This window comes from Bos javanicus, chromosome 23 (genome assembly GCF_032452875.1).
Source record: "Bos javanicus breed banteng chromosome 23, ARS-OSU_banteng_1.0, whole genome shotgun sequence".
In the NCBI taxonomy this organism is placed as follows: Eukaryota; Metazoa; Chordata; class Mammalia; order Artiodactyla; family Bovidae; genus Bos; species Bos javanicus.
In genome coordinates this window covers 13,875,199-13,889,985 of record NC_083890.1, presented here as the reverse complement: position 1 = coordinate 13,889,985, position 14,787 = coordinate 13,875,199, and the positions used below count along the sequence as shown (strand labels likewise).

Here is a 14,787-nt window from a genome sequence, read left to right as displayed (position 1 = left end):
ACCCCGAGCCTCCCGCTCCCAGTGCGCACTCCCCCGCCGGCTCGGCCGCTCTCGGGTGCACACGCCCAGCCACACGCCGGGGGCGGCTTCCTTACCATGGCCTCCATGCGCGCCCTCCGCTCCTCCTCCTCTTTCTTCCTGCGCATGGCCTCCAGGTCCTGCCGAGCCTCCGAGAAAGCCTGCAGGAAGGCGTCAAAGATGCCGAAGAACTCGTCCGGCTGCATCTTGCTGTCCTGCTCCCCAAAGTGCATCAGGGCCTTGGAGAACTGTTGGGAGAGAAGGGTTGATGGAGAGTCCCCCGCCTGAGCCCAGTGAGCAGGTGGGTTCCAGCCAGAGCAGAGCTCATCCAGGTAGAGGACCTTAGGCTGAGGGGCAGGACTAGAGAGGGGAGATCCCCATTGTCATCCGGGGTAAGGGCAAGGCTGAAGGAAAGGCTTGACACCTGCCAGAGGTGAGGGACCCAAGCCACCTCTGGGTCTGTTAGGGTGTAGGTACAGGACGAGGAGCTACACAGCTAGGGAAGCACATCCACAGGCCAGGACCTGCCTGGTTAGAACCCAAAAGGATGTCAGATCATCTAGTTATTGGGCTAGTTGTTTAACCACTCTGTGCCTCAGTTTCCTCATCTGTAAAATGGGGATAACAGGACTACTTCATGATGTTGGGGGAGTTAAATGAGTTGATGTAGGGTGCTAGCCATGTGCCCGGCACTGTTTACTGACAGCTACGTCTCTAATTCAACCTGCTGAAAACCCTCTAAGACAGCCCTCATGACTCTTAAGCATGCTCCTTGGACTGGCAGCATGGGCATCTCCCAGAGCTGGTTAGAAGGCTGAATCTTCGGCCCCACCCCAGACCCTGAATGAGGACCCACATCTCAATGCGACCCTCGCAGCAGGGGTCCAGGGGCATGCCTGCGGGAGAGGCAGAACAACTGAGAGCAAAGCTGGGCTCCGGAGTCGGGCTTCACCCAGCTCTGTCTAGCACAACCTTTGGCAGGTTACTTAACCTCGCCGGATCTCGCACATCTGTCGAATAGGACAATACCCCTTCAACAGACCCATAAGGTGGGTGGTGAGGCAGATGGTGGAAAACGCTCAACAAGGTGCCTGACACTGGTTGCGGATCAAAGTTTTTACAACAGAGTTGCTTTGCTTGCAGGAGTGAGGACAGGCTTTCTCAAAGCTCTGTGCCTCTGGGTGTGTCCCTCTGCGCCCTCTGTGGTCAGAGTGATGCAGGTGGAGAGGAGTCGGGGTGGGGTCAGCCTGCAGGCTTGGGGCCCCCTTACCTTGGCCCTGGCTTCATTGAGCTGGTCCTCCAGCTCTGAGAAGCTGAAGCTGGAGACCGTGATGAAGTCACTCATGACCGGCACAAACTTGTCGTTCGGATCTCGCACCTGCCGTTTCTGATATTCCAGCTCCTGAAGAGGGAGAGCCAAGTGCTGGTCAGACCTGTGCCAGGATGAGAGTCAGGAGTCCCGGCTCACCCCATCCCCCACCCTTCTTGCCGGCTGCAGGGCTCTGAGCCTTTAGGAAGGGGCACACCCCAAGCCTCCAATTCCAGGGGTGGCGAAGAGTGTGAGCTCTTAGCCAGTCCACCTGCCTCGATCCTTCCCTCCTCCCCACTGCCATCTTGCTCCAGGTCCTGGGACCAGCGCCGTGAAGTTTTCTCTGAAATAGGTTCTCGGGCTCACTCAGAATTAGAATCCGCATTTTAATAAGCCCCTCAGGCAATTCATGTGCAGATTAAAGTGTGAGATGCATTTCCAAATCTCCATGCGATGCTGCTGCTCCATGGACTACATTTTGGGTAGTGCTTAAAAGAGCTATAAATTAGGAAGCGTGCCCCCTCCTGCCACCATAATGGCAACAAAAGGTTCTCCTACTTCTTTCTCTAAACCCGTTACTCCCTTAGCTGCCTACCCACCCCCACACGGTGAAGATGAGAAGGCGCTCCAGTTTCTGGGTGTAGGGGCCAACCCCATACTGGTTGCCAGAGACAGCATATCATCGGAGAAGCCCTTAGAGCGGGAATAGGACGACGACAGTGGTCCCCATGTCACACTGGGTAATACCTGCCACGAGCCATTTCCAAAGCCTGCAGATCCTCTTTCCCATCCATCTGAATCAATCTTTTTTTTTTTTTAATTTATTTACTTGGAGGCTAATTACAATACTGTAGTGGTTTCTGCCATACATTGACATGAATCAGCCATGGCTGTACATGTGTCCCCCATCCTGAACCCCCTCCCACCTCCCTCCCCAGCCCATCCCTCAGTATGTGGCTAATTCGCCATTCATTCCCATCCCCTCTATGGTGACAGGTTGCACTGTCTTGGATGGATGTCTCCTATTCAGGAGTCTAAATCTAAGCCTTGAATAATTCAGCTATCCTTTCCTGAGGGCCCACTCTGTGCTGGAGGCTGTGTACGTTGTGCCAGCTGTTCTGTCTGTCCCGCCAGGAGTTTTGGGTCACAGAGATGCCTCTGACGGGATCTGCAGCTGGGGTTCCACCCTCTGGCCCAGTGACAGGCAGCCGCCAACCCAGGCAGCATCCCTTCAAACCCAGGCGGGCACAGACCATGTACTCACCACCTCGACTGCTCTGAGGCCCCTCCTGAGGTTGCCCACCTCCTTCTCCAGCTCTGCCAGGCTGGGGGGGTGGGGAGGGGACAAAGGGAGGGAGAGGAGCTGGGGTTAGTTCAGGGCAGTGTCAACCCCAATGGCCTTGGGACTCAGTGGGCCTGGGTTCCAGCTCTGCTTTTGCTACTAACATGTGGCCCTGGCAAATCATATCCCCTCTGAGCTCTGATTGTGCGTCTCTTGGAGATGCTTCTATCAGCCTGTATATGTTTAGGACTGACTGCTTGCCTGTAGCAGATGGCCTTGGTGCCCCCAGCCAATAGCTCCTCGGACCATCCATCCCAGTGCGCAGCCCTGACTTCCAACCACTGAGCACTTTTTCTGGGGGGGGGGGTGGTCACAGAGTCATTGCCCCCCCAAAACTCCTCAGCCAGGGACTGACTGGAGATGATGGTTCACCTCCTTTGCAGTTTGGGGGGATAAGCAGAGTGAGTGTCCCATGCTGTCGCCCAGCTCTGCAGGCAGGATTAAGCTCTGATTGCCTGCAGTGGTAACTGACTTAGCAACACTTCCACTGTTGGCATTCTTCCCATCCCTGGCTCCCTTCCCCACTCCCCACTGTGTTTCCTGGGAGAATCTCTGAAATGAGGATTTGAGAGCAAATAGTGTCTTTTGTTCTGGAGAAGGAAATGGCAACCCACTCCAGTAGTCTTGCCTGGAGAATCCCATGGACAGAGGAGCCTGGCAGGCTACCGTCCATGGGGTCGCAAGAGTTGGACAGGACTTAGCGACTAAAGGACAACTACTAGTTTCTCTTGTTGGGTTCTCCCAGAGCGAACCCCGAGACACCGTTCATTCCTAGTCAGCCCGGAGTAGCCCCGAAGGAGGAAATTTAGATGACAGAGTACGTGATCACAGGGAAAGGAAGCCTCAAGGGGTCCCCTCACTTGACTTTGGCGGCTTCTGGAAGGTGCTGCAGCTCAGACGGCATGTTCAGGATGTCAGGGAAGTGCTTCTCCAGAATCATGATCAGGTAATGGAGCAGAGAGATGTTTCTGTGGGTGAAAGTCAGGTCAGGGTCAGGGGCCAAGGGAATTGGGAATGAAGGTCTGGCAGAAATTAGGCTGAGGTGTTAGGGGAGAGCTGTGACCTATTTTGGGAAGGCTTCCCCGGTGGCTCAGTGGGTAAAGAATCCACCTGCAATGCAGGAGACGCAGGCAGATGCAAGTTCGATCCCCGGGTTGGGAAGATCCCTGGAGAAGAAAATGGCAAGCCCACTCCACTATTCTTGCCTGGAGAATCGCATGGACACAGGAGCCTGGTGGGCCGCAGTCCATGGGTCGCAAAGAATTGGACCTGACCGAAGCAACAGCACGTATGCACGGGAGGGGGAAGAAGGGAGAGGCCAGGGCGGAGTGAGAGAGAGGCGACAGAAGCCGGGAGGTCCCACCTGTCGATGCTGGACTTGGTGTCAGCGATCTTGTTGAGGCTGGCCACCCGGAACCCGTAGGCACCCCCACGCTGCCCTTTGTTCATGAAGTTGCCGATGGCCAGGACCACCTCCAGCATCCGCGCTAGACGCTTGCTGCGGATCAGCTCCCGGGAGGCCAGCAGGATGGCTGGGGGAGGAGGGACAGGTGAGAGCCCTGCACACGCCGGGGCTCCTGGACCCTCGGATGGTGCCACCACAGAATCCAGAAAAGGAGTCGTCAAGTGTCAGCTTCAGAGGGGCAGAGGCTATTCCCATGTCCCAGAGGACAATCTTCTCCACACCTGCCTGCCTCCAGGGGAAGCCGACCAACTCGCCAAAAGCCAAGTCAACCACATAACCCTTTCTCAAAATGTGCCAACATTTCCTAAGACTAGACTTGAGAACGTATCTTCCTTCCATATAAAGATTACTGCTTCTTTCCTATGGATATATGCAAGAATATAATACTTTTACTTTTCTAAAGTGAAAGCGTTAGTTGCTCAGTGATTCTTTTGTGACCCTATGGACTATAGCCCACCAGGCTCCTCTGTCCATGGACTTTCCAGGCAAGAATACTGGCGTGGGCAGCCATTCCCTTCTCCAGGGGAACTTCCCAACCAGGGATGTAACCTGGGTCTCCTGCATTGTAGGCAGACTCTTTACTATCTGAGCCACCAGGAAAGTCCTTTACTTTTATAAACCTAGTGATTAAAATTTTTAATTTCAGCATGTTACATACTATGGGACTATTTCTGCCTCTTTTGAAGGGCTGTATTTTGATTTTTTTGGAAAGGAAAAAAAATCCCTGTCAAATTAAAACATCAATTGCAATAGTCTCATATTTTTTCTTCTATAATGTTATGCTTTGCAGTTGATGGTGTCTTAGATTTGATTAAATAGGTTACGTGACAGCCTGTTGAATAGCATTTTAAAATGTTCTCCAACCTTTAGACATTTAAAAATTTCCCTCTAATGCCTTAAATGATACCTTTGCTAGAAATACAATCAATCTAAGGCTAACCCGTCACCAAAACTTCAGTATTTCATTCTGATAGGCTGTTTTGGCCCTTCCCTCAGCAATTCTGTATTTATGGTGGGTATGCACAATTGGGACACAAATCCTCCACTGAAAATTTGGCTACTGGTTAAAGAATATGATTTTGGATTATTAAATGTGATGAGAAGACCAAGCCGTTGTATTATGATTTTGGCCTCTGCCAAACTAAACATTCCTTAAGATGCTGCTATGAAGTTAAAATGAGAGCCATTTGACTAAAAGTATGCAAAACTCTTCAAAAGCAGTTTAAGTAACTGTCAAAAAGCTGTAAAAAAAAAAAAATGAGAAGGTAGGTTGGTCAGTGGCTTCTAAACTCAAACATATGCCACGTCACAGTGGCATTACTCTTGAAAGGTAATTGAGTGGTTCCTAGTCTGCCTTTTTTTAAAATTACATCTAGATTAGTTAAATACATTATGGTATGTTCATACAATGGACTAAAATGCAGCACTGAAAATAAATAGCCCACTGTTCCTTACATTCATAGTGCTGAACAAGAGACCAGCATATGCTCATACAGGTGAATTCACTTTGGGATGGTTCATCAGTTAGGACTCTTAGGGTTTGTGTACTTTTTCAAAGTGCACGTTTCAGTAATGAGTTTAAGTGCATGCATGCGTGCTAAATTCCTGCAGTTGTGTCCGACTCTGTGCAACCCTATGAAGTGTAGCCCGCCAGGCTCCTCTGTCCGTAGGAGTCTCCAGGCAAGAATGCTGGAGTGGGTTGCCACGCCCTCCTCCAGGGGATCTTCCCGACCCAGGGATGGAACCTGCCTCTCTTATGTCTCCTGCCTTGGCAGGCGGGTTCTTTACCACTAGTGCCACCTGGGAAGTTTCTGGCAACATATATTGGTCGTGGTAGATTTTCTTAGATTGATATGCTATCTGAAAAATCTGCAGAGGAATCCTAAAAATGCTACAATGTTGACAAAACAGAAAATGACAAGAATTTAAAGGGCATCAGTATAAAGGGAAAAACTGCCATATGCAATGCAGACATTTTAGATACACTCCTAAGAATAATGTATTCATACATATATTCATAAGAATATATCTCCATGTGAAGCCATATTCATCTTGACTATACTCAGTAAATGTGTTCATAATAAGAACTGGTGAATTTGGTATATTCAGCAATGAACATACTTAAAAGAAGAATATATACAAGAAGACTATGTTCATGAATATATTCATAGGACAATTGGTAAATTTGTCAGATTTGATGAACTGACTTTGGCAAATTGACCCAAAACCCCTGCCTGGGGATGGATGGATGGATGGATGCTAGGGAGGAGAGTTAACAGCTTATCAACCAGCTGGGACAGGCAAAATCTTAGCTTTCCCAGGAATGTTTCTTAGGGAGAGTTTAGGAGTGAGCTCCTGGGAACAGAATTATCTGAGATTAAATCTACCCAGTGGCTAAACTGGTTCCACAGCACCAAACTGCAGGCCATTGCTCACAATTGCTCCGCTGATCCAAGACACACAAATATTTGAGCACATGTCTCGGGCTGAACCTCGGTGTCCCTGCCTCAGGCCCCAGAGGCAGGCAGCAGCAGAACAAAAGTGAGGACTTGCCCGTCAGCAGGGCAGGAGATGCCTCCAGACCACAGCCCCGCAGCGACGCTGCTCAACCCTTGGCTTCCCGCTCAGACGTGTTATCTGTGATCACACAGCCTGAGGACCCCTTGTGAGTGTGCACGTGAGTGTGTGTCCAGATTACAGAAAATGTCAGCCTCGAGCTCTGTCATGCCCCACCTGACCCCCCAGAGTCCTCCCGAAGCAGCTCATCAAACTCCAGGAAGGACCATTCTCCGAACCTGGCCTCCCAGGGCATGCGGGCCAGCCTGGTGTCCAGCAGAGGGGGCCCGTGCTCTGCTCTGCCCCGAGCCTGCCCCCCAGCATCCAGGACGCAGCCTGTCTCCAACCTGCTCAGCCTGTTCTCGCCACAGAGGGGCCCACAGCCTCTCCTGCTTCTCTCCTCTGGGGCCCTCATGGCTGCCCACCCTCCTGACCACCTGCCCTTCCCCCAGGCTCCCTGCCTCTCCATCCTCTGCCATCCCCAGGCAGTTCCACACGCCCTCTGGGACAGGACAAGAGGGAAGGGCTGGATTCTGAAGAATGACATCTGCATTCCAGTCCCGGCTCCACCAACACCAGTAGTAACACAGCCTCGGGCCACTGACACAGATCCATCTGAGAGGTGAGAGAAGGGCCCCCAAATGGGACCATCCACGCCCCGTGTTTCGCATGGTGCTTGACCTGTGCTTCCTGTCTAATTACAAAGTTTCCACCCGAAATAGGTGGGAGAAGTTCCCCAGGTCAGAAAATCAGGTGCCTCTGGGGATCACCTCACCCAAGTTCCCTACTTTCTGAGTAGCTCACACTTCAAATAATGTGTCTGGAGGTCTTCTCTGCACCTTGGACCTCTCCCAAGCAGGGTAACGATGGGTTAGTCCATGCCAAGAAGGGTGCCAGTTGCTTACTATTATCATCATTTTTTCAGCATTTCCATCCCAGGCTGGGGCAGATATCAGCAGGTCCGTGGCCTCAAGAGCCTGCATGCTGAGCCCAGGGAACAGGGTGCATGGCTGGCATAGGTGCTCATATACACAAGCGCCATATCTACAAAAAGCATAGATTCACATCCTGGCCTTGGTTTTGGGGGTGCATCAAGAATAAGGAAGGAGTTTCCCTCTGTGCCTGTCCATTGACTCCCACCCATCCCACCGGGCTTGCTCCCCAGCCCTGGGCCATACCTTCCACTTTGGGCTTGGCCTCAGCCAGCCGCTCCTGGAACTTCTTCTTGAAGAAGAGAGCCTGCAGCCGCTGCTGGTAGTGGTCAATCCTGTGGACAGGGCAAGCTGCATGGTGAGGCAGCCCCTGTCCCGGCCAGCTCCAGCCACCCCCTTCCTCGGCCTGCCCGCCCCCGCTGCCTCCTGCCATGCCCACTGCTCTGACCGGCTCATCTCATAGAGGAAGCGGTCCGCGCGGGCCATCCGCTCGATCTCATGCTTGTGCTCCTCCAGGAGGTCAACATCGCTCTTCTCCGGGATGAACTTGAGGAGCTGCAAAGGGGAGTTGAAAGTCAGGATACTGGTGAGAGACTGCCATGGGGGTGCAGCCAATGGAAACCCCCCCACTCAGACCAGGCTCAGATTAGAAGGGCACCCCCCCCCCAGCTCTGTCAGAGAGACACATCCTCGTGTGGGTGGTTTATGTTTCATCTGCTCCAAGGGATTCAGGGCACCCAGCTCCAGACTTCTTTCCTTCTTTTTCACTTTTTAAAAGTGAGCTATAACTTACATATGGTAAACTTACATACAGTGTTCTTAAGTGTACAGCTCAATGAGCTTTTTCTTTTTAAACCAACGTGATTGAAGTATGTGAAAGTCTCTTAGTCGTGTTTGACTCTTTGCAACCCATGGACTGTAGCCCGCCATGCTCCTCTGTCCATGGAATTCTCTAGGAAAGGATACTGCAGTGGGTAGCCGTTCCCTTCTCCAGGGGATCTGCCCAACGCAGGGATCAAACCCAGGTCTCCTGCATTGCAGGAAGATTCTTTACCATCTTTTTCTTGCAGGCAGATTATTTACCACCAATTTCAGTTCAGTTCAGTTGCTCAGTCGTGTCTGACTCTGCGACCCCATGGACTGTAGCATGCCAGGCCTCCCTGTCCGTCACCAACTCCTGGAGTTTACTCAAACTCATCTCCATTGAATCGATGATGCCATCCAACCATCTCATCCTCTATCATCTCCTTCTCCTCCCACCTTCAATCTTTCCTAGCATCAGCATCAGCATTTTCAAATGAGTCAATTCTTCGCATCAGGTGGCCAAAGTATTGGAGTTTCAGCTTCTGCATCAGTCCTTCCAATGAATATTCAGGACTGATTTCCTTTAGGATGGACTGATTGAATCTCCTTGCAGTCCAAGGGACTCTCAAGAGTCTTCTCCATCAATTTATTGAGGTATAATTTACATAAAATAAAATGCATCCATTTTAAATGTACAACTCAATGAATTTTGATAAAACTATCTTGAGAGTCCCATGGACAGCAAGGAGGTCAAATCAGTCAATCTTAAAGCAAATAAACCCTGAAAATTCATTGGAAGGACTGATGCTGAAGCTTTAATTCTTGGCCACCTGATGGGAAGAACTGACTTATTGGAAAAGACCCTGATGCTGGGAAAGACTGAGGGCAGAAGGAGAAGGGGGCAACAGAGGATGAGATGGTTGGATGGCATCACTGACTCAATGGACATGAGTTTGAACAAACTCCAGGAGATAGTGAAGAGCAAAGAAGACTGGCATGTTGCAGTCCATGGGGTTGCAAAGAGTTGAACACGACTTAGTGACTGAATAACAACAACAAAACCACTAATTGAACCATCCAGATTAAGATACAGAAGATTTTCATCCCCTGCAAAGTTCCCCTCTGCTACTTTAATAAGCAAAGCCACCTCTTCCTCCAGTATAGCCTCTCAACTAAATTCTATCACCTTAGATCAAATTTAGCCTTTTTTTTTTTTTTTTTTTTGGCCATGCCACACAGCATGTGGGATCTTAGTTCCCTGATCAGGGATTGAACCTGTTTCCCCCTGCAATGGAAGTGCAGAGTCTTAATCACCAGACCACCAGGGAAGTCCCAAATTCAGCTATTCTTGAACTTATTCTTGAACAAATGATGCTGTGTGCTCTTTCTGGGGTCTGGTTTCTTTCCCTGAACAGAATGTCTGAGACTCATTCACATTTAGGTATTAGTAATTCATTTTTTATTCATTGATGAAAGTGAAAAGTGAAAGTGTTAGTTGCTCAGTTATGTTTGACTCTTTGTTGACCCCATGGACTGTAGCCCACCAGGCTCCTCTGTCCATGGGATTTCCCAGGCAAGAATGCTGGAGTGGGCTGCATTCCCTTCTGCAGGAGATCTTCCTGACCCAGGGATTGAACCCAGGACTCCTGCATTGGCGGCAGATTCTTTACCATCTGAGCTTCCAGGAAAGCCCATTCATTGCTGACCATTATTCTATTGTGAGAATATATAACAATCTATTCACTTTCCTATTGATGGACAGTTGGGCTCTTCACAGTTTGAGGGTTTTATAAATAGTTATAAATATTCCTATAGTCAGTATTTGTACCCAGTGGGATTTCTGGGAAACAGAATAGGTGTGTGTACTGCTAAATCGGTTTCCAAAATGGTTTTACCAAATGAGAGTTCCAGTTGCTTCACATCCTTGCCAACAGCTCACACTGTTGGCCTTTCCAGTTGTAGCTGTTTAAGCGGGTGGCTGGTTCACCCTCACTGTGACTTACTGTGTTTCTCTGATGACTAACAGTATTGAGCATTCTTTGGCATTGCCTTTCTTTGGGATTGGAATGAAAACTGACCTTTTCCAGTCCTGTGGCCACTGCTGAGTTCTCCAAATTTGTTGGCATATTGAGTGCAGCACTTTCACAGCATCAACTTTCAGGATTTGAAATAGCTCAACTGGAATTCCATCACCTCCACTAGGTTTGTTTATAATGATGCTTTCTAAGGCCCACTTGATTTCACATTCCAGGATATCTGGCTCTAGGTGAGTGATCACACCATCATGATTATCTGGGTCATGAAGCTCTTTTTCTACAGTTCTTCTGTGTATTCTTGCCATCTTTTCTTAATATCTTCTGCTTCTGTTAGGTCCATACCATTTCTGTCCTTTATCGAGCCCATCTGTGCATAAAATGTTCCCTTGGTGTCTCTAATTTTCTTGAAGAGATCTCTAGTCTTTCCCATTCTGTTGTTTTCCTCTATTTCTTTGCATTGATCGCTGAGGAAGGCTTTCTTATCTCTTCTTGCTATTCTTTGGAACTCTGCATTCAGATGCTTGTATCTTTCCTTTTCTCCTTTGCTTTTCGCATCTCTTCTTTTCACAGCTATTTGTAAGGCCTCCCCAGACAGCCATTTTGCTTTTTTGCATTTCTTTTCCATGGGGATGGTCTTGATCCCTGTCTCCTGTACCATGTTACAAACCTCAGTCCACAGTTCATCAGGCACTCTATCTATCAGATCTAGTCCCTTAAATCTATTTCTCACTTCCACTGTATAATCATAAGGGATTTGATTTAGGTCATACCTGAATGGTCTAATGGTTTTCCCTACTTTCTTCAATTTAAGTCTGAATTTGGCAATAAGGAGTTCATGATCTGAGCCAGTCAGCTCCTGGTCTTGTTTTTGTTGACTGTATAGAGCTTCTCCATCTTTGGCTGCAAAGAATATAATCAATCTGACTTCAGTGTTGACCATCTGGTGATGTCCATGTGTAGAGTCTTCTCTTGTGTTGTTGGAAGAGGGTGTTTGCATTTTCTTGGCAAAACTCTAGTCTTTGCCCTGCTTCATTCTGTTACCCCAGGTGTTTCTTGACTTCCTACTTTTGCATTCCAGTCCCCTATAATGAAAAGGACATCTTTTTTGGGTGTTAGTTCTAAAAGGTCTTGTAGGTCTTCATAGAACCGTTCAACTTCAGCTTCTTCAGCGTTACTGGTTGGGGCATAGACTTGGATTACTGTGATATTGAATGGTTTGCCTTGGAAACGAACAGAGATCATTTTGTCGTTTTTGAGATTGCATCCAAGTACTGCATTTCGAACTCTTTTGTTGACCATGATGGCTACTCCATTTCTTCTGAGGGATTCCTGCCCACAGTTGTAGATATAATGGTCATCTGAGTTAAATTCACCCATTCCAGTCCATTTTAGTTCACTGATTCCTAGAATGTCAACTTTCACTCTTGCCATCTCTTGTTTGACCACTTCCAATTTGCCTTGATTCATGGACCTGACATTCCAGGTTCCTATGCAATATTGCTCTTTACAGCATCGGACCTTGCTTCTATCACCAGTCACATCCACAACTGGGTATTGTTTTTGCTTTGGCTCCATCCCTTCATTCTTTCTGGAGTTATTTCTCCACTGATCTCCAGTAGCATATTGGGCACCTACTGACCTGGGGAGTTCCTCTTTCAGTATCCTATCATTTTGCCTTTTCATACTGTTCATGGGGTTTTCAAGGCAAGAATACTGAAGTGGTTTGCCATTCCCTTCTCCAGTGGACTACATTCTGTTCCAAAGAAAGGCAATGCCAAAGAATGCTCAAACTACTGCACAATTGCACTCATCTCACACGCTAGTAAAGTAATGCTCAAAATTCTCCAAGCCACGCTTTAGCAATATGTGAACTGTGAACTTCCAGATGTTCAAGCTGGTTTTAGAAAAGGCAGAGGAACCAGAGACCAAATTGCCAACATCTGCTGGGTCATTGAAAAAGCAAGAGAGTTCCAGAAAAACATCTATTTCTGCTTTATTGACTATGCCAAAGCCTTTGACTGTGTGGATCACAATCAACTGTGGAAAATTCTGAAAGAGATGGGAATACCAGACCACCTGATCTGCCTCTTGAGAAATTTGTATGCAGGTCAGGAAGCAACAGTTAGAACTGGACATGGAACAATAGACTGGTTCCAAATAGGAAAAGGAGTACATCAAGGCTGTATATTGTCACCCTGTTTATTTAACTTATATGCAGAGTACATCATGAGAAATGCTGGGCCAGAAGAAGCACAATCTGGAATCAAGATTGCTGGGAGAAATATAAATAACTTCAGATATGCAGATGACACCACCCTTATGGCAGAAAGTGAAGAGGAACTCAAAAGCCTCTTGATGAAAGTGAAAGAGGAGAGTGAAAAAGTTGGCTTAAAACTCAACTTTCAGAAAACGAAGATCATGGCTTCTGGTCCCATCACTTCATGGGAAATAGATGGGGAAACAGTGTCAGACTTTATTTTGGGGGGCTCCAAAATCACTGCAGATGGTGACTGAAGCCATGAAATTAAAAGACGCTTACTCCTTGGAAGGAAAGTTATGACCAACCTAGACAGCATATTGAAGAGCAGAGACATTACTTTTCCAACAAAGGTCTGTCTAGTCAAGGCTATGGTTTTTCCTGTGGTCATGTATGGATGTGAGAGTTGGACTGTGAAGAAAGCTGAGTGCCGAAGAATTGATGCTTTTGAACTGTGGTGTTGGAGAAGACTTGAGAGTCCCTTGGACTGCAAGGAGATCCAACCAGTCCATTCTGAAGGAGATCAGCCCTGGGATTTCTTTGGAAGGAATGATGCTAAAGCTGAAGCTCCAGTACTTTGGCCACCTCATGCGAAGAGTTGACTCATTGGAAAAGACTCTGATGCTGGGAGGGATTGGGGGCAGGAGGAGAAGGGGACGACAGAGGATGAGATGGCTGGATGGCATCACCGACTCGATGGACGTGAGTCTGAGTGAACTCCGGGAGTTGGTGATGGACAGGGAGGCCTGGCGTGCTGCGATTCATGGGGTTGCAAAGAGTCGGACATGACTGAGCGACTGAACTGAACGGAATAGTACTGAACATCTTTTACCATATTTTCTCTGATGAGTGATGGTATTGAACCATTTAGAGATTCTCTTTTATGAAGTATCTATTCGAATCTTTTGCTCATTTTTAGGTTGTTTGTCATTTTTCTCAGTGATTTGTAAAGTCCTGTGTTCTGAATATGAGATTTTTGTGATCTATACATAACGCAAAGGTCTACAGCTTGGCTTGCCTTTTCACTCTGGTAATAGTGCCTTTTGCTCAATAGAGTTCTTAATTTTAATGTCCAACTAATTGTGGCTTTGTTTGGTAGTTTCTGGGTTTCTCTTGAAGGACACAGCAGACTGATGAGGAAGAGATGCTAACCCGTGTCTCCTGTGTCTCCTACATTGCAGGCGGGCTCCTCACCTGCTGAGCCATCAGGGAAGCCCTCAGCAGCACATGGCTGCGGCCACTGTCTTTGCCCTGAGACTCATGGGGGAATCACTCTTTACGTTTCCTTTCTAGGGGCCTCAAGCCCCTGAAAAGATGTAGCCTGTTCTGGTCTCCTCTCAGAGAGGTTGATTCAGGAAGTTTCTATGAGCCTCTCCCTTGCTCCTCCAGCCTGACTTCTCCTTCATCTAAGAGTTTCAGCCTCCCTGGGGGCTATTGGGAAGGGATACAGCTGCCCCCTAGTTTCAGGGGCCTCACCTGCTCCAGCATGTCCTTAGCGAGGTCCTCCTGTTCATCCATCTTCAAGATGGCCTGCCGGATCTCCTCATTGGACAGCTTCAACCTATGGCAAAACCCCACCCTGAGCAGCCTGGCCTGGCCCCTCTGCCCAGGACAGACCCCAAGCCTCCTCCTTCTGAAGCCAGAACCGGGGCCTCCTCTCTCTCCTTTACCTTTGAGAGCACTCCCTGCTCGGTAAAACCTTTGACATGAAACTCACCTGGCTCCCTCTATAACTTGAGCCTGAGATATTTTAGTCCCTAATTAGCGACGTGAGTACTCTGGTCTCTTGCTTGAGTCTCCATCCTCACTGATGGGGATGTTTGGGAGGAAGAGGGCCACCTTCAGTGTAGACTGAGACAGGACAAAGAGTTCTGATCCTCCTTCTCATGCCCGAAATACCCGCAGCGTCTCCACGGGAGGATGGGAACATGGGCAGGCCATTAAGGGGGCAGGCCCCTGCTTCCTTCAAGACAGAACAGCTGCCCCTCAGCGCCCACACAGCCGTTCCAGCACTGGGAGAGGGAGAAGCAACCCCTGCACGTGCACACACAAACACGCACACACATAT

The 14,787-nt window shown here is 48.6% G+C and overlaps 1 protein-coding gene across 9 annotated transcripts in view; it reads right to left on the bottom strand.

The window, feature by feature from the left end:
- Nucleotides 1-14,787, bottom strand: part of DAAM2 (dishevelled associated activator of morphogenesis 2) — a 136,194-nt gene that overhangs the window by 3,143 nt on the left and 118,264 nt on the right. For all 9 annotated transcript variants that reach the window (XM_061398086.1, XM_061398081.1, XM_061398082.1 and 6 more), the window contains 8 exons: nucleotides 14,196-14,280; nucleotides 8,071-8,177; nucleotides 7,869-7,957; nucleotides 4,033-4,201; nucleotides 3,530-3,637; nucleotides 2,592-2,652; nucleotides 1,289-1,420; nucleotides 96-266 (listed from right to left, as the gene is read on the bottom strand). In XM_061398086.1, coding sequence (XP_061254070.1) covers nucleotides 96-266; nucleotides 1,289-1,420; nucleotides 2,592-2,652; nucleotides 3,530-3,637; nucleotides 4,033-4,201; nucleotides 7,869-7,957; nucleotides 8,071-8,177; nucleotides 14,196-14,280 — 922 coding nt within the window. The remainder of the gene's footprint in view (nucleotides 1-95; nucleotides 267-1,288; nucleotides 1,421-2,591; nucleotides 2,653-3,529; nucleotides 3,638-4,032; nucleotides 4,202-7,868; nucleotides 7,958-8,070; nucleotides 8,178-14,195; nucleotides 14,281-14,787) is intronic.